This window comes from Sus scrofa, chromosome 13, assembly GCF_000003025.6.
Source record: "Sus scrofa isolate TJ Tabasco breed Duroc chromosome 13, Sscrofa11.1, whole genome shotgun sequence".
NCBI classification, from domain to species: Eukaryota; Metazoa; Chordata; class Mammalia; order Artiodactyla; family Suidae; genus Sus; species Sus scrofa.
The window spans coordinates 40,360,273-40,379,979 of record NC_010455.5 but is presented as its reverse complement, the minus strand read 5'-3'; the positions used below and the strand labels follow the sequence as shown (position 1 = coordinate 40,379,979).

Below are 19,707 nucleotides of genomic sequence, written 5' to 3'. Positions count from 1 at the left end.
GAGGAGAAGATGGAAATGACCCACCATCTTTCTCCTAAATGACCAGCACCCTGGTTTTCCTTCCTCCCCCAGATCCTAGCCTCCTGGTGAAATTCCTTAAAGAAATTCCAGCAGGCACGCTGGTGCTGGTGGCCTCCTACGATGACCCAGGAACCAAGTAAGTGGGCACCTCCGCCTGCCAGGCCAAGAGAGAAGCAGATCACACATTGCCAAACGGCGAGCTGTTTTCCTACCATCCTGCCAGTTCCAGTTTCTGGCAACTTCTCCTAACCAGACAAGCACACAAGAGATGTTCTGGGGAGGTTCATCACAGCTGTGGTTAGAGCAGTGAAACACTGGACACACTCTCCCCATCCAATAATAGCCAACTGGTGATGGAAATTATGATGTATGGTGATGTAGGATGTGTTATTACATATGATCATAACAGAGGATATACTACATCAAAAATGATGATGCAGGAGTTCCCTTCGTGGTGCAGTGGAAACAAATCCGACTAGGAACCATGAGGTTTTGGGTTTGATCCCTGGCCTTGCTCAATGGGTTAAGGATCCAGCATTGCCGTGAGCTGTGGTATAGGTCGCAGATTCGGCTCGGATCTGGCGTTGCTGTGGTTGTGGTGTAGGCCGACAGCTGTAGCTCTGATTCAACCCCTAGCCTGGGAACCTCCATATGCAGCGGGTGTGGGCCCAAAAAGACAAAAAAACAAAAAAAAAAAAAATGATGATGCAGAAAATAGTTAGGACATGGAAGAGTGTTCACCCTTTAGTATTAAGTTTTAAAAAAAAAAGCAGTTTACAAAACAGTTGGCATGATCCACAGTGCATGGGGGGGGACATGAAGGAATAAATTAAAATTTTACAATGATTATGTCAAGGTGGGGGTGAAAGTGTAAGTAATTTTTTTTTTCATTACCTTGAGAAGTTCCGTACTTTTCAAGTGAATGTATATTTGTAAACAGAAGCAAAATCATGTTGACACCTCTCCAGTCCCTCAGAGAGGCTCCAGGAGTGGCATCCTGGCCACTCTGCCCTGTTTCTCTTGAGTTGAGCAAGGCTGCTCCACCTGCTGGAGGTGGAGTAGGGGTGGGCCAGGTGCCTGAGCTGCTCCTCTCTGCCCTCCGACCTCACCATCCTCTCTGGGCCCCTGCAGGTTGAATGATGAAATCAGGCAGCTCTTCTCGAACCTGGGCAGTGCCTACACAAAGCAGCTGGGCTTCCGGGACAGCTGGGTCTTCTTAGGGGCCAAAGACCTCAAGGGCAAAAGCCCCTTTGAACAGGTACGTGCCCGGCGGTCTCCCTGTCCCGGTGAAGTGGGGGTAGGTGGGTGATGATGCCAGGGATGGACGGACAAGAACTGGGGTGGCTTGGAAAGGACACGTGGGGCAGTGTGGGGAGGACCACCCAGCTCAGAGGTCAGGGTGGCCCAACTGGCTCATCCCGCCTGGAAGCAACCTTGACCATTGTACAAGGAGGTGGGTCATATATTCATACAGAGACAAGCACCAAAAAGAGGAAAAAAAAGAAAAGAAGCATGGCAGGAAATCAAGGTGTGGAGGGAAGAAAGCAAAAGGAATGTCAAGGGGGAATCTCACATGAAGAGGGTGGGGGCCAGAGCAGGGAGGGGAGGCCCAGCTGGGAGCACTCCCACCAGCCTCAGTCTCCCCACCTAGAAAGGGGAGGTTGAGCCAGGGGAGCCCCAAGTTCCCTTCTAAGTTCCCTATGGAGAAGGCGAAATTGCCCCAAGAAGGGGACACAAGGAGAGCCCCCTGAGTATGTGGAAGGAATCGGGGGGGTCCATGACATAGGACTCCACAGTCACTGCCTAGGGCGGGGGTGGGGGCACAAGCTGAGGGCAGCTGGGAGGCATCCCCAGGTGGGGTTTGAGAAGCACTCACAGGAGGAAGGGGGTGAATGGAAGAAAATGCTGCACCCTCTCCCCCTGTGCAGGGTAGTCGCCATCTGCATCCCCAGCTGAGAACAATTCCAAAACTGGGAGAACTGGCTGGCCTTCCCCAGTATGGAGTTGGCCAGTCTCTGGTGGTGAGAACATTCAGCTCTGCCCAGATCTAAGACGGGGAGCTAAGGGTCAATGATTCAGACATAGAGGACCACTTCTGTCCCGAAGACAGTGGGGAGCCATGGTAGGCTTAAGCAGGAGCGTGACCAGAATCAGATTGCTAATAAGAAAGGAGTTCCCCTAGTGGCTCAGAGGTAATGAACCTGACTAGCATCCATGAGGATGCAGGTTTGATCCCTGGCCTTGCTCAGTGGGTTAAAAATCTAGCGTTGCCGTGAGCTATGGCGTATGTTGCAGACACAGCTTGGATCCAATGTTGCTATGGCTGTGGTGTAGGCTGGCACCAGCAGCTCCAATTCAACCCCTAGCCTGGGAACTTCCTTATGCCACAGGTGTGGCCCTAAAAGAAACAAAAAAAGACTAGTATTCAGCAAGGGCTGGCCCTATGCAGGCATGAGTGAGCACCTTCCCTGTAGGGCTTATACCCACAATGGAGTAGGTACAATGATCGTGCAAGAAGTCAGAGCCTTGGAGAAGTTTTAACCAGCTTGTTCTGTGATCTGGGTCTGCAGCCTCCTCAAAGACTCCCTGTCCTCATACTTGGAGAACAGTCTCCCTGGCTGTGCATGGACAGCACTGCAGAAGGGGCAGGAGTCAGAAGGCAGTGAGGAGGCTGCTGCAGGAATCAGACCAGAAACACAGCAGCCTGGAGCGGGAGGGGCTGTGGGAGGCAGAGAAGAGGTGAAGTCAAGAAGCCTTGAGCTGAACCCCAAGGGGATGGGGTCGGGGGAGGTGCCACCATGGGCTGCAGGAGGGTCTGCCTTGTACGGAAAATCTTGGTCTGGTTTGTCTGTGTGTGTTTCCAAGAGACTGTATTCAAGTAATTAGAAATTACTTTTAAAAAGCAAGGGATAGTGCAAAGTAGTTTGTGATAGAGAAGACCCTCTGTTCACACCCTGTGGGTGAAGGACAGAGGAGGCAGGGGCCGGGGGGCTCCAGAGTGCCCCCTGTGGGAAGTGCCAGGGGCTGGACTCTCTGGGAAGATGCTTGAGGCTGACCTGACAGGGCAGGCACATTCTTCCATAAAGTGCAGCGTCCACACCCAACAAAACTGGGCCAATGACAGCAAAGAGGAGGCATGGAAGTAGAAAAAATCAGCACCACCTTTGATGTGGTGCCTATAATCAGCTGAGTGCAACCCATTACCCACAGATGAGCCAAAGACCGCAACACGGTGAAAACCATCCTATCTTTTACTCTCACACGTGGGAACCTGGGATTTCAAGAAGCAGCATCTAGAATTTACTTTTTCTTCGTAAGGGTTAGCCGGTTTTCCCACTGGTAGAGTTTACTATTTACATTTTTTTCTTCCAAAAACTAAAGCCTGAACATTTTCAACACACTCTTAATTGATTGTATCCTACATTTATTATTACATGTATTAATATTAATTTATACATTAATATTAATATTGCACCTCAGTCTCCCCATCTGTAGCATGGGATGATAATAGTAAGTACTTCTTAAGGCCATCATGATGGTTAAATGCATAAGGCAGTTTGTGCCTGGCAAGGAGCAAGCACTCATTAATTGCTAGGATGCTTCTTTTTGTTGTTGTTGTTGTTACTATCATTTGGGGTTCCTAGAAGAGCTGGTGGAGGACTGGGGAGAGGGGCTAAAGCTCTCCGAGGACCTCCCACCCACCCATGCACGGTGCCCCTTCAACCCAGGGTATAACAGTCATGAATGACAAGGCTGTGGTCTCATTTTGGAAACTTTGGGCAAGTCGCATCCCCTCCCGAGCCTCAGTTTCTACATCTGTGAAGTGGGCTGGTACTATCCAACCTGCACTGCCTCCCAGTGGGGGAGTGGTGAGGATGGAGTGAAGCCATTTAGGTTTTAAATCCCGCTGCAAATGTAGGCCAGAGTCCTAACATTGTCAGTGACTTTTCTCTCTCTCTAGTTCTTAAAGAACAACCCAGACACAAACAAATACGAGGGCTGGCCAGAGCTGTTGGAGCTGGAGGGCTGTGTGCCCCGGAAGGTATATTAGCAGCTGCAGATCTTCTTGGACCGGGGCCTGAGGATGCTCCTGCCTGCCTTGGGCGCCAGAGCCCAGGTCACTGCGAGCTAGGCTGGCAGAAGCTGACAGACAGCGGAAGTGGAGAAGGAAGAGGGCAGCAGTGTGCAAAGTGCTGAGGGCCTCAAATACTTGGCACTCTTCCTGTTGGAAACAAAACCCTCCCTGGGCAGACGTGACCTACCCAGAGGTGGCCAGCCCCAGGGGTCCTGCCGGAGCAGCTGATGTGGCAAGAACAGGTGTGCTTTCCCTCAGAGACTGCTGACTCTCCCTCCCAAGGCAGAACAGAATGGACTGCCCACACCTGAGCACAATTAAATTTTATTCTTGCTTATTTTGAACAAACTTCCCCATCCCTTAATGCGCTGCATTTTCCCTGGGATGGAAATGGTCTCGACAGGGTTTGCTGGGGCCATGAGTTCCCATAGGCCAGTGTCGGCTTCAAGCACCCAGCGAAGCAGCTGGAGAGGAGGTCGATTTCACAGGGATATCATTTAGGTGTGAAAGAGTCCTTGGCTCCCGGCATGAGGTTTAAGACCTACTGCAACAGGCAGCCAGAGGACCAGCTGCAGAGAATACTGTGATCACCTGCTGTTTAGATGGGAGCTAGAGAAAATCCAGAGCTGGAGAAGGGGAGGTAGCGGGGCATCCAAGAAAGGGTGGAAGAACAGCCAGACCAAAAGGCTTCGGGGAAAACATCCCGGATGCCTCCATGTGGGTTCCCCCGGGAGCACCCCCCAAGATAAGGATGGGATAAGCAAGTCCTTTACTTGGGAAGTGATTCCAGTAAACCCCCATAGTGGATGCGGAAGTAAGACAAGGAAGTGAAGGCAGCAATAAGGGGTGTGTGGGTGAGCGGGACTTAATGACACAGGTGACCCCTAGGAATCAGAATAGAGAGCACACCTCAGAGATCTCTTAGTCAGAGGTGAGAGAGCAGGGGTACTTATACACCATATCAGGTTGGCCATTGTTTGAGGGCTGCTGGGGTTGGGACTGATGCGAAATCCTGGGCGTGTCCCCTCTGCCCTACATGGCCATCTTGGCTTTACGGAGAGTCCTTAGCCACATCAGTGCCCTACACTGGAGGCCACTGAAGTGGTGAGGCCCAAGGGGTATGGTGGTCAGACCCTGCCTTAGGTCTCTGAGCAGGGCTAGGGGCTGGGAGGGGAGAGGCAGGAGACCAAATCCTGGGAGAGGGCAGGGGAGCAGGAAGCACCTTTACATGGGCTCCTGGAGAGTATACCGGGCAGACCGCCTGGCTCGTGGAGAAGATGCCCACGCCCCAAGCGCAAACACCCTGAGCAGGGGAACGGCAGAGGCTAAAGTCCGGTGCCCAAGCTCTGGGGACAGGCAGGGCTTCAAATGGGCCCATCAGACTCTTTACATCACCTTCAGGGCACTGTGGCCACTGTAGGGACCCCTGGGACAGCTCGAGATTGGGGCAGGACAGAGAGTCCAAAACAGTTAAAGAGAGTTAAGTCTATATCATTGAGTCTCTTACCCACTAAGAGTCAGTTTCCTCACTCAGCAAAAAGTTATTACGCTTCAGGAACTGGGTTCTTAGTGGGAACAACTTGGTGAAGAAAACCAGGCACAGTTCTTGCTCATAGTCTAGGGGCAATGTGGCTTGATAAGGACTAGGTTGGGGGAAGGATCTCAAGATCAGGGAAGGCATCCTGGAGGAAGCAGCCTCCACAGTGAGTCTTGGGAATGTATAGTTTGCCAGGCACAGAGGGGAGGAGGGGTGTGCCAGCCAAGGCAAGATGATTAACGAGGCCAGGAAGTTGGAGAGACCAGGAAGAGGTAGAGGGTGGGTACCAAGAGCTGAGCAGACAAGGGTGAGAGGCTGGAGGGCCTTATGGCCAAAGGGTCTGCTGTGACTTTGTCCAGAGGTGGCAGGGACCCAATGAGAGGCTTAGACTGGGGTTGACATGATCACATGTGCAGGCTTTAAAAAAATTCCTCTTGGCTGTGTATGGAGAAGGGAGTGGAGTCAGGGAGGCCAGTGAGGAAGCTGCTGTATGATCCAGGGAGAGAGGGTGGTGGCCTGCCCAGGAGATGGCTTGGGGATAGAAAAAAACAGACCAATCTCAGGGATATTCAGGAGGTAAAATGAGTAAGACCTGGGGACTGATTTTCTCATCCTCGGGGTGGACAAGCCTTCAGGAATCTCTGCAAGATACTCATGACCTTGGAATTGGGGGCTTGTATTTCCCTACTCCCCTGCTCCCCAACATGCCACCCCTCTCTCCCAGGAGTGAGAATTCTGCAGGAGGGGAGGGGATGTATCTATTCCCTCAGCCACAATCAGGTCTTTCCAGTAACTGTAATTCTGATCATCGCCAGTAGGTGGCAGCCCAAGATAGACAGGGAAGGGAGGTAAAGTCCACTCCTTGGGAATGGTATTGCACTTCATGGACTGGTTACCTGGGACTTGCCAATACGCATGGACTTACCACTACTTTTATTAGCAGCATCATAACAGCAGTGCCTAGGGGGTCCCCTTTGTGGCTCAGCAGGTTCCAAACCCTAGGATCCATGAGGATGTGGGTTCAATCCCTGGCCTTGCTCAGTGGATTAAGAACCTGGCCCTGCCATGTGCTGTAATGTAGGTCACAGATGTGGCTCGGATCCTGCATTGCTGTGGCTATGGCACAGGCCAGCAGTTGCAGCTCTTATTCACCCCCTAGCCTGGGAACTTCCATATGCTGCAGGTGCAGCCCTTAAAAAAATAATAAATAAATAAAAATAACAGCAATGCCTAACTTCTATGGAGAATTGCTGTCATCCACCTATTCTTTGCAAAGAGCTTTACTTGAATTACCTCGTTTCATACAGCCCCTGGGGTAGGGATCGTTGTTATCCTTTTACACATAAGAAAAATGAGGCTCAGAGAGGTCAAGTGACTCATCCAAAGTCACACAGCTAAGGAGCCTCAGAATAAAGACTGGAATCGCAGTCTATCTCCATCACTATAGGAAACAGACTCTTCTTCAGAAACACTACCCCTCATGGCGCGGTGGTTAACAAATCTGACTAGGAAACATGAGATTGCAGGTTTGATCCCTGTCCTTGCTCAGTGGGTTAAGGATCCGGCATTGCCATGAGCTGTGGTGTAGGTCGAAGACGCGGCTCAGATCCCGCGTTGCTGTGGCTGTGGTGTAGGTCGGCAGCTGTAGCTCCGATTAGACCCCTCGCCTGGGAACCTCCATGTGCCAAAGGTGTGGCCCTAGAAAAGACCAAAAAAAAAAAAAAAAAGTAATTCAAAAACACTGCCCTAACATTACTCTGAGGTAAACAGTGTTTCCCGATCCCCCTCTCTCCTCCCCCTTCTCCTGCCCTTCCTCCTCCTCCTGAATGCCTCTGATGACATTCGAAAAGTGCTCAGAATCTGTGTGAACATTCTCACCATCTACCATCATTCTTGGGAGAGATGGATGGGGTAGGTATGGGAGATTTGTTCTTCTCAAAACTCTTTCACATTTTACAGGTCTTGCTATATTTCACAAAGTTGTGGGTCAGGAAGGAGCAGATTTTTATCCCCATTTGCAGACAGAGAAAGAGAGGCCAAGAGCTGTGCCCAGGCCACACAGGGAGACTGGGCAAAGCTGGATCTGGAACAGCTGGTCTTGACCCTTGACCACCAACCATCGTTTCATAAATCATCAGTGTCTGTATTTGAATCATCTCCCTTGTACCAGGCTTTGCCACCTGGAGCCTTAAAATAAAGGCTCGGTGGGATGGGGAGGGGGCAGCATGCCCTTCCTCCTGCACATAGCATGGGGCCCGAAGTTTGCATTTCAGACCCACATGCTGCCAGGAGCCAGGCTTCAGAGCTTCAGCCAATCAAGTCCTCTAGTCAAGCAGGTTTTCCGTGTGGCTGATAAGCCATGTTTCAGCAGAACTCCTAAGCAGATGGGGAAAAATTAACAAATGTGTAAAATTACTTTTCTCTCTTCCTATCCCACCAAGAGCCAAGCCAGTGGATAATTATGGGATGGCTGCCAGAGGAATTTGATCTTCAGGGTTGTCTCATGGCACTTTTACTGATTTAGTTTGCTGCTCTTTCCAATTTTGTGGACTCTCCTTACTGCAGGGAATCAAATGCTACAAACATGTATACCCCTGCCATGTTTGGAACAGGGAAACAAGTAATGAAGAGCAGTCGAGGCAGGGGCTGGACCCAGGAGAAACAGCAAATAAAGAAGTCATACTTTTGCTTGGCTGGAGGGGGCAAGGGTGTTGGGGAAAATAGAGCAACAAGAAATACTGATAATTCCATGCAGGGAGCACTTGTGTTGAGCCAGGACTGTGTTGAGCACTCTATATACTTGGACTAGTTCATCTAATCCTCCTTCACTTATTTATCCACTTCACCAATGTTTTGTTTGTTTGTTTGTTTGTTTGTTTTTGCTTTTGAGGCCCACACTTGCGACACATGGAGGTTCCCAGGCGAGGGGTCAGATCGGAGCTGTAGCTGCTGACCTATGCCACAGCCATAGCAACACAGGATCCGAGCTGCCTCTGCAACCTACACCACAGCTCACAGCAACACCAGATCCCCGAGCCCCTGAGCGAGGCCAGGGATCGAACCTGCAGCTTCATAGATACTTGTCAGATCGTTTCTGCTGCGCCACAATGGGAACTCCATCCACCAATATTTATTGAATGACAGCAATGTGCCCAGCACTACTTGAGTCACAGGGGGTAAACTGATGAACAAGACAGACTACGTCTCACTTTTGTGGGGCTGCCATTCCAAGTGGGGAAGCGCAATGATAAACACAGAAATAGTATCATCCCCGTTTCTGATAAGTGTGGTGACAAAACAACAGAGAACCCAGGAGGCTATTTTGCATAGAGAGTCAGGGAAGGCTTCTCTGAAGAGGTGAAACATGAGCCTGATGATAAAGAGGAAAGACTCATGCAAAGATCAAGAATGGAGTCAAGGGAGATAGGACAGATTTCAGGCAGAGAGAACAGCAAGTGCAAAAGTCCTGAGGTAAAGGGGGTGGTGGTATGGCCAGGAACTGTCAGGGAGAGAGGGATGTTGGGCCAAGGTCTGAGGGGAAAGAAAGGTTGGATAGATGAGACCTTGAGAACCATGGGGGATTCCATTCTATGGGCAAAATCAGATCTAGAACACCTAATATTTGCCTCTTCACCCCCAACTATCACTTCATAAATCATCAATTTGTGTCATAAACCATCACTGTGCCAGGCACTGTGCTGGAGGAAAGGGAAGGGTTTCCCCACCCACCCAGCTCTTGGGGAACAGCGTTGTGCTTAAACTAGTTTCCTGGGACTTGCCAATGGGCAGTGGGTTAATCACCAGTATCACAACCAACATAATAGCAGCACCTAAATTCTACGGGGAATCCTCTGCTCAGCTTTACATGAATGACCTCATTTCATCCTCACAGCCCCGTAGGCTGGGGCCGTTGTCATCCTGCTTTAGCCAAGAGGAAGATTATAAAACGGGGAATGACGTGATCAGATTTATGCTTTAACGAAACAAAGGCTTCAGCTGTACCCACCTTCCCTTTCAAACCTCACAGCAGCCCTGTGTGCTGATTATATGACCCCACACACACAAGAGGAAGGACCTAAGGCTCAGAGAGGTCAAATCATGGGAGGAATAGAGCTATGACTCCAGCTCAAGGTGACTCCGGCCTTAACCTTGCCCCACGCTGGCAACATAGAGAAGCAAGTGGGTGAAAGCAAGGAGGAGGCCGACTGCTGGGGGACGTTGAGAACTTGGCCCCGGGCCTGGAATCTGGCCTCCAGATATTTTCCTGGCCTGAGCCCAGACCAGCCACCCTCTGGCCCTCCCCGCCTGGACCGTTGCCCCGTGGAATGAAGTGTGCTGCTCTCTCTGTCTCTGTGCGGGGAGAACCCCGGGCCCGAGTGCCTTCTAAGATCTATTATTCATGGGGCCGAGCAGCCCTGGGCTTCATGGCCCCACACAAGCCCTCCGATCCCCATGCCGCGACAGCCCCACGCAGCCCCTTCTCTCTCATCTGGGGGCGAGAAGGTCAAGGCGCGCCCTCTGGACCTGCCAGGGGTCACTCGCGGCGCCTGAGCTGCCGACTGTGGCTGCGGGGTGAGAGGACGGTTTTGCTTCTCAATGACGCCGGCTGCCTCTGTCTCTCTTCCCCGAGAGGGGCAGGGGTGCAGGAAGCGAGGAGCTACAGGGACCCGGGGAGGGCATGTGGCTGCCTGGGGACACCGGGCCCCTCCGTCAGGATCAATCACCCTAAGCCTGTCTGAGGAGCTGCCGGCTTAAGAGCAGCTGTGAAAGCTGCCTTTGTGCCTGAGGAGAATGAGCCACGAGAGGACTGGGGACCCCGGGAACCCCTCGGACCTCGGCTCCTGAGATCAGCGCTGCAGAGAGGACTCCAGCCCGGCCCCCAGGGTCCAGCCAGGCTGGGTGTCCACGTCATACCATGGGAGCTGCCCAGGGGAAGAAGGTAGGAGCTCCCAAGGGTCCTGTGGGGGCCCTGGACACGGGAGGGGGCTGCATCTATCAGGTGGGAGTCCTCACACAGCACCCACCAGCTCCTTGGAGCCTCAGCCAGGCACTGCCCGCCCACCTCCCTCCCTGAGCTCACAGAAAAGATTTGCATCTAGAAACCTGGCTGGGGCTCAGGGCAAGGCCAGCCTCTGATCCTTCCATCTCTGAAACAGACTTCCTGGTCTTATACTCACACACCCCTTTACTGCCCTGCTACAGGCTCCCTAACCAACCCCTGCCACCACCACAAACAACCACCCCCAGCCTCGGTTCAGGTGGATGCAGAGTCAAGGAAAAAAACCAATGATCACTGTAATTAAGCTGGCTAACCAACTGTCACCAGGTGTGGTAAAGCTGTGGGCAAATGATTGATGCTCTCTGTGACTCATTTCGTCATCTGTGAAGTGGGGACAATAGTAATCCCTACCTTAGAGGCCGGCAGTGAGAATTTAAAGATGTGAAGTGTTTGACAGAGTGCCTGGCCCAGAGTGGGCTATATACAAGCTGTGATCTGTTGTTAGCAGGACTTTCATGTTATTTCTCATCACCTTCTCAGTCTGGGATCTCACTTGGGAAGGTTATAGCATAGTCAGTGCAGTATTCCTTGGAGTGTGGGAGGGGGCTTGTCAACAGTCACCTTCTCAGGCTGACATCAGAGTCTCTGAGGAGGGACTGGGATTCTGAGTCTATTCACCTGCTTTCAGGGGGCTCACAGCCCATACCGACCACAACTGTGATCCCAGCAGTGAGGTCAGGCTGCCCAGGTCCCAGCTCATCCACCTACTTACTGTGAGGAACTAAGCCTCTCTGGATCCCAGCTCATTTGTAAAGTGGAGCTGGTACCCATCTCGTGGGAGGTTCCATGAAACGTCGCCCTTCAAGCACTTATGATGCTGCCTGACAAGCAGAGAGCCTGATACCACAGAGGCTCTAATCCTCAAACAAGTCATGATGCGTTAAAGGCAGGGAACTGAGGCTCAGAGGCAAGACGTGATTTCTTAGCCAGGGTCATGCAGCTAGAGGAGAAAAGGGAAGGATTTTGATCCCCTTCTGCTTGACTCCAAACTTATGGCCAACCCAGCCCATCCTACATTTTTCAGATTTGGAGACAAACACATCATGGACCACAAGGAGGAAGCACTCCGGACTTCAATTTCCCCATTTGCAGAAATGGGAGTGTTAGGCTAGAGGACCCCTAAGGGCGTTCTAGTGCTGGCTTCTGCTTTCCACCTCCCTTGCTTCATATGCAGAGTCAGGCCTGGAAATTTCTGCCTCCCTTCAGCATCCCCAAAAACATCTCCCCCTGAAAACTTGATTATCCTGGGGCTGGCACTTCCCCCATGCAATGCTTACTCCTGCCTGCAGGGGTCAGTGTGGGTCAGCTGCAGTCAAGGCAGGTGGTGACCTGACACAGCCTTTGGGAGTCCCAAAGATGCCTTCCCAGCCAAGCCTTGAGCCCCGGCCCTAACCAATCCCCACTTTCAGGAGCACTGTTCCTGCTCCTTCTCTCTGCCAGAAGAGAATGAACTCAGCCTCTAGACCCTATCTGTGCTGACCATGAAGGTGGAGAGTCATCTTGGAGACCAGCTTCCCAAACCTAGAAAAGACCCTAACAAGGTCTAGCAAAATATACCTTGAGTACCACCTCCCTATTCTCTCACATGTGGCAGACATCACAAATTGATCCCTGCACATTTTCCCACTAAGTCTAGAGAGCCTCACTGTCCTCAATACAGCAAACCGGGACTCCCCTAACAGTCAGTCAGAATTAGCCCCCAGGTTGAAAGCCATGCTATCCATGGGCCCAGTCCCTTCCCACGCCTTCTGGGAAAAGCCCTCCCAGAGAGAAAGCAGCAGGGAACTGTGATAGGAACGGGAGCTTTAGAGTCAGCCAGATCTGAGTCAGTTCCTCCACATCCTCGTTACCTTGGGCAAGTCACCACACCTCTCTGAGTCTCATATTCTACTTCAATAAATGAAAGATAATAGGAGTTACCATTGTGGCTCAGTGGTAACACACCTGACTAGGATCCATGAGAACGCAGGTTTGATCCCTGGCCTCTCTCAGCAGGTTAAGGATCCAGCATTGCCATGAACTGTGGTGTAGATAGCAGACATGGCTTGGATCCCAAGTTGCTGTGGCTGTGGCATAAGCCAGCGGCTATAGCTCCAATTCAACCCCTAGCCTGGGAACCTCCATGTGCTGCAGGTGCAAAAAGACAACAAAAATAAAAAATAAACAAAAGATAATAATCCTCCTCAGATTGTTGTAAAACCTAAATGATAGCATGCCTGGGAAGAAATAGGCACATATGCAATATAGTCTCTTCCTGAAGTGGACCCTCTCTTAAGTGCATCCTCTTCTGAGCCTCACAAGTCTTCTTTTGAGCCAATGAGGGCATCCATATCACACCCAATGGCTGATGAAAAAGCTGAATCCCAACAGACATAACTTCCCCAGCTTCTCAGTGGTGAACCATCAAGGAGCAAAGGCTGTGAGCGAGCTAGGTCAGGCTCTCTCTGAGCGATCCTTCATCTGTGAACCACCCCCACCCAAAGCCCCATGTGCCCACCTCTCTTTCTCTTTCTGGAGGCAACAGCCCCACTGGCCTCTGGGTGATGTGTAACAGGCTTGCTGTGCAGAATGTAATCACCCTCACCCTTGCATTTCTTCTCCCACTGGCTTGTCCTGTAAAGTTCTCAGATCCGACCCACAGTTATGGTTTGTTTGTTTTTTATTACTCAATTTATTACATTTATACTTTTACAATGATCATCACAATCCAATCTTATAGGATTTCCATCCCACAACCCCAGCACATCCCCCCACCCCCAAAACTGTCTCCTTTGGAAACCATAAATTTTTCAAAAGTCTGTGAGTCAGAATCTGTTCTGCAAAGAAGTTCAGTCTGTCCTTTTTTCAGATTCCACATGTCAGTGAAAGCATTTGATGTTGGTGTCTCATGGTACAACTGACTTCACTTAGCATGATAGTTTCTAGGTCCATCCATGTTACTAAAAATGCTGGTATTTTGTTCCTTTTAATGGCTGAGTAATATTCCATTGTGCATATGTACCACCTCTTCTGGATCCACACCTCTGACTATGGACATTTACGTTGTTTCCATGTCTTGGCTATTGTAAATAGTGCAGCAATGAGCATCAGAATACATGTGTCTTTGCAAGTCATGGTTTTCTCTGGATAGATGCCCAGGAGTGGGATTGCTGGGATCAAATGGTAGTTCTACGTTTAGTTTTCTGAGGAATCTCCATACTGTTTTCCACAGAGGTCGCACCAACTTACAATCCCACCAACAGTGTACTACAGTTCCTTTTTCTCCACACCCTCTCCAGCACTTCTTGTTTGTAGACTTTTTGATGATGGCCATTCTGACTGGGGTAAGGTGGTACCTCATAGTGGTTTTGATTGACATCTCTCTAAGAATGAGTGATGCTCAACATCTTTTCCTGTGTTTTTTGGCCATCTGCATGTCTTCTTTGGAGAACTGTCTGTTTAGATCTTCTGCCCATTTTTTGATGGGGTTCTTTGGTTTATTGGTATGGAGCTTGTGGAAGGTGTTTATTAATTTTGGAGATGAATCCCTTGTCAGTGGATTCACTTGCAAAGATTTTCTCCCATTCTGTGGGTTGTCTTTTCATTTTGTTTAGGGTTTCCCTTGCTGTGCAGAAACTTTTCAGTTTGATTAGGTCCCATTTGTTTGTTTTTCTTTTTATTGTCAATACTCTGATAGGTGGATCTGAGAAGATGTTGCTGTCATTTATGTCAAAGAGTGTTTGGCTATGTTTTCCTCTAAGAGTTTGATAGTGTCTGCTCTTATATCTAGGTCTTTAATCCATTTGGAGTTTATTTTTGTGTATGGTGTTAGGGAGTGTTCTCATTTCATTCTTTTCCATGTGCCTGTCCCGTTTTCCCAGCATCACTGATTGAACAAGCTGTCTTTTCTCCATTGTATATTCTTGCCTCCTTTGTCATAGATGAGTTGGCTGTAGGTGTGTGGGTTGGATTCTGGGCTTTCTATCCTATTCCACTGATCTATATTTCTGTCTTTGTGCCAGTACCATATGGTTTTGATGATTGTTGCTATGTAGTACAGTCTGAAGTCAGGCAGCCTGATTCCTCCAGCTCCATTTTTCTTCTTCAGGATGTCTTTGGCTAGTCTGGGTCTTTTGTGCTTCCAAACAAACTTTAAAATGTTTTGTTCAAGTTCTGTGAAAAATGTCCTTGGTAATTTGATAGGGATTGCATTGAATCTGTACATTGCCTTAGGCAGTATAGTCGTTTTGATAATGTTGACTCTTCCAATCCAAGAGCATGGTATGTCTTTCCATCTAGTTGTGTCATCTTTGATTTCTTTCATCAGTGTCTTACAGTTTTCAGAATACAGGTCTTTTGTCTCTTTAGGTAGGTTTACTCCTAGGTATTTTATTCGTTTGGATGTGATGGTAAACAGGATTGCTTCCCTAATATCTCTTTCTACTCTTTCATTGTTAGTGTATAGACATGCCATCGACTTCTGTGAATTAATTTTGTATCCTGCAACATTGCCAAATTCATGGATGAGCTCTAACAGTTTTCTGGTAGAGTCTTTAGGAGTCTCTAGGTATAGTATCATGTCATCTGCAAATAGTGACAGTTTCCCTTCCTCCTTTCCAATTTGGATTCTTTTTATCTCTTTTACTTCTCTGATTCCTGTGGCTAGGACTTCCAAAACTATGTTGAAGAGTAGTGGCGAGAGTGGACATCCTTGTCTTGTTCCTGATCTCAGTGGGAATTCTTTCAGCTTTTCACCATTGAGAATGATATTAGCTGTGGGTTGGTCATCTATGGCCTTTATTATGTTGAGGTAGGTTCCCTCTATGCCCACTTTCTGAAGGGTTTTTATCAGAAATGGGTATTGGATTTTGTCAAAGGCTTTTTCTGTGTCTATTGAGAGGACCATATGGTTTTTATTCTTCAGTCTGTTAATGTGGTGTATCACACTGATGGATTTGTGGATATTGAAGACCCCTTGCATCCCTGGGATAAATCCCACTTGATCATGATGTACAATCCTTTGAATGTATTGTTGGATGTGGTTTGCTAGCATTTTGTTAAGGATTTTTGCATCGATGTTCATCGGTGAAATTGGCCTGTAGTTTTCTTTTTTTGTGGTATCTTTGTTTGGTTTTGGCATCAGGGTGATGGTGGCCTCATAGAATGAGTTTGGGAGTATCCCTTCCTCTGCAATTTTTTTGAAATAGTTTCAGAAAGAGAGGTGTTACCTCTTCTCTAAATGTTTGATGGAATTTGCCTGTGAAGCCATCTGGTCCTGGACTTTTGTTGGTTAGAAGTTTTTTAATCACAGTTTCAATTTCAGTTCTTGTGATTGGTCCGTTCATCTTTTCTGTTTCATCTTGCTGTAGTCTTGGAAGATTGTACTTTTCTAAGAATTTGTCCATTTCTTCTACGTTTTCTGTTTTATTGGTGTATAGTTGCATATAGTAGTCTTATGATCCTTTGTATTTCTGTGATGTCTGTTGTTACTTCTCCCTTCTCATTTCTAATTTTATTGATTTGAGTCCTCTCTCTTTTTTGCTTGATAAGTCTGGCTAAGGGTTTATCAATGTTGTTGATCTTTTCAAAGAACCAGCTTTTCGTTTCACTGATCTTTTCTATGGTTTCCTTTGTTTCTATTTCATTGATTTTTGCTCTGATCTTTATGATTTCTTTCCTTCTAGTAACTTTAGGTCTTGTCTGTTCTCTCTCGAGCTGCTTTAGATGTAAACTTAGCTTGTTTATTTGAGCTTTCTCTTGTTTCCTGAGGTGGGCTTGTATTGCTCTAATCTTTTCTCTTAGAATGGGTTTTGCTGCATCCCATAGGTTTTGGAGTGTCGTATCTTTGTTGTCATTTGCTGCTAGGTATTTTTTAATTTCCTCTTTGATTTCTTCAGTGATCCATTGGTTGTTTAGTAGCATGTTGTTGAGTGTCCACGTGTTCATGTTTTTTGTAGTTTTTTCCTTGTGGTTGATTTCTAGTCATATAGGGTTGTGGTCAGAAAAGATGCTTGATATGATTTCAATTTTTTTTTTTTTTTGTCTTTTTGCTATTTCTTTGGGCCGCTCCTGTGGCATATGGAGGTTCCCAGGCTAGGGGTCGAATCGGAGCTGTAGCCACCGGCCCACACCAGAGGCACAGCAATGCGGGACCCGAGCCATGTCTGCAAACTACACCACAGCTCATGGCAACGCCAGATCATTAACCCACTGAGCAAAGGCAGGGACTGAACCCACAACCTCATGGTTCCTAGTTGGATTCGTTAACCACTGCGCCACAACGGGAACTCCAGATTTCAATTTTCTTAAAGTTACCGAGGTTGGATTTGTAGCCCAGGATGTGATCAATCTTAGAGACTGTTCCGTGTGCACTTGAGAAGAATGTGTATTCTATTGTTTTTGGATGGAATGTCCTATAAATATCTATTAAGTCCATCTGCTCTAATGCTTCATTCAGGGCCTGTGTTTCCTTACTGATTTTCTGTCTGGATGATCTGTCCATTGCTGTCAGTGGGGTGTTCAAGTCCCCCACTATGATTGTGTTATTGTCAATTTGTCCTTTTAAGGTTGTTGGCAGTTGCCTTACATATTGTGGTGAACCTATGTTGGGTGCTTAGATATTTAAAATTGTTATATCTTCTTCTTGGATTGATCCTTTAATCATTATGTAGTGACCTTCTTTGTCCCTTAAAATATTCTTCATTTTAAAGTCTATTTTGTCTGATATGAGTATTGCTACTCCAGCTTTCTTTTGATCCCCGTTTGCATGGAATATTTTTTTCCATCCTCTCACTTTAAATTTGCATGTGTCCCTAGAAGTGAAGTGGGTCTCTTGAAGACGGCATATATATGGATTTTATTTCTGTACCCATTCAACCAGTCTATGTCTTTTGGTTGGGGCGTTTAGTCCATTAACATTTAAGGTAATTTTTTTTTTTTTTTTGTCCTTTTGCCTTTTCTAGAGCCACTTCTGTGGCACATGGAGATTCCCAGGCTAGGGGTTGAATTGGAGCTGTAGCTGCCGGCCTATGCCAGAGTCACAGCAATGCAGGATCTGAGCTGCGTCTGCAACCTACACCACAGCTCACGACAACGCCAGATCCTTAACCCACTGAGCAAGGCCAAGTATCGAACCCGCAACCTCATGGTTCCTAGTCGGATTCATTAACCACTGCACCACAATGGGAACTCCTAAAATAATTATTGATATGTATGTTCTTATTGCCATTTTATTAATTGCTTTGGATTTTTTTGTTGTTGTTGCTTTTTTCTTCCCTTCTTCTCTTGTTCTTTCCTCTTCTGGTTTGATGACTATCTTTAGTGTTGTATTTGCATTGATTTTTCTTATTTGTTTGTGTATCAATTGTAGATTTTTGGTTTGCAGTTTTTCTGAAGTTTTGATATAGGAGTTTATATACATACGAGATTGTTTTAAGTTGTTGTTCTCTTAATTGCAATTTCATCTCCAGTGTCCTGCATTTGTACCCTCCTCTTCTCACAATTTCTGATTTTGGTAGCTTAATTGTGCATGGATGGTTTCGTATCTTTACTGTATATATACCTTTACTGGTGAGCCTTGTCATTTGTGGAATTTTTGTTTCCTGTTGCTGTCTTTTCTGCCTAGAGAAGTTCCTTTATTTTTTGTTGTAAGGCTGGTTTAGTGTTGTTGAATTTTCTTAGCTTTTGCTTATCTGTGAATATTTTGATTTCTCCTTCAAACCTGAATGAAAGCCTTGCTGGGTAAAGTAATATTGGTTGGAGGTTTTTTTCCTTTCATCACGTTAAGTATATCATGCCACTCCTTTCTGGCCTGCAGAGTTTCTGCTAAAAATCTGCCAATAACCTTATTGGGGTTCCCTTGTATGTTATTTGTTTCTTTTCCCTAACTGCTTTCAAGATTTTCTCTTTGTCTTTAATTTTGGTCAGTTTGATTAATATGTGTCTCGGGGTGTTCCTCTTTCATACTCATTGCACTTCCTGGATTTGAGTGAGTGGTTCCTTTCCCATGTTAGGGAAGTTTTCAGCTATTATCTCTTGGAATATTTTTTCTGCCCCCTTCTCTCTCTCTTCTCCTTTTGGCACCCCTATAATACGGATGTTGGTGAATTTAACATTGTCCCAGAGTTCTCTGAGACCCTCTCTTCATCTGTTTCCAACCTTTTTTCTCCTTTCTGTTTCGCATTTGTAATTTCTTCTAACCTGTCCTCCACCTTGCTTATTCGTTCTTCTGCCTCTTGTATTCTGCTGTTAGCTGCTTTTAGTGAATTTTTTATTTCAGTTATTGTATTTTGCATCTCTTCTTGTTTAAGTTTTATATCTTGTATCTCTTTGCTCAGTGTTTCTGTAAGTTATCCATCTTTGCCTCCAGTTTATTTCCAATGTCTTGCATCATCTTCAGCATCAACAGTCTAAAGTCTTTTTCCTGGAGGCTGAGAATCTCCTCATCACTTAGCTGATTCTGGGGATTTTTCTTTCTCCCTCATCTGAGTTATAGTTCTCTGTCTTTTCATTTTTATAGGTTTTTAGTGTGGTGATCTTTTTTGGTGTGGCTGAAGTTAGTACAGGGGCTTGGTGTAGGCTTCCTGATGGGAGGGACCGATGCTTGCCCACTCATAGGTGGAGCTGATTCTTATCCCTCTGGTGGGTGAGGCTTTGTCTCTGGATGGGATTAGAGGTGGCTGTGTGCCTAGGGGGTCTTTAGGCAGCCTGTTTACTGAGGGATGGGGCTGTGATCCCTCCTGGATTGTTGTTTGCCCTGGGGCTTCTCAGTGCTGATGCTGATGGGTGGGGCTGTATTTTCCCAAAATGGCCACCTCCAGAGAAAGGCATGGCTGTTGAGTATTCCTGAGAGCTTTGCTTCCAATGTCATTCCCCCACAACAAGCCATATTCACCCCTGTTTTCCCAGGAGGTCCTCCAAGAACTGCAGTCAGGTTTGACCCAGATTCCTGTGGAGATTTTGCTTTGCCCTGGGACCCAGTGCACGTGAAATTCTGTGTGCACCTTTTAAGAATGGGGTCTCCATTTCCCCCAGTCC

General features: G+C 47.6%; 2 protein-coding genes across 16 annotated transcripts in view; both read left to right on the top strand.

The window, feature by feature from the left end:
• The window catches only part of FAM3D (family with sequence similarity 3 member D), an 80,522-nt gene extending 76,078 nt beyond the window's left edge, over positions 1-4,444 (top strand). For all 15 annotated transcript variants that reach the window (XM_021069099.1, XM_003483195.2, XM_013981821.2 and 12 more), the window contains 3 exons: positions 73-157; positions 1,153-1,279; positions 3,983-4,444. In XM_021069099.1, the coding sequence (XP_020924758.1) occupies positions 73-157; positions 1,153-1,279; positions 3,983-4,072 (302 nt within the window). In that variant the 3' untranslated portion in view covers positions 4,073-4,444. The remainder of the gene's footprint in view (positions 1-72; positions 158-1,152; positions 1,280-3,982) is intronic.
• FAM107A (family with sequence similarity 107 member A) overlaps positions 10,272-19,707 on the top strand; it is a 92,813-nt gene continuing 83,377 nt past the window's right edge. The window contains exon 1 of the mRNA XM_021068429.1: positions 10,272-10,572. Within this exon, the coding sequence (XP_020924088.1) occupies positions 10,549-10,572 (24 nt within the window). The 5' untranslated portion in view covers positions 10,272-10,548. The remainder of the gene's footprint in view (positions 10,573-19,707) is intronic.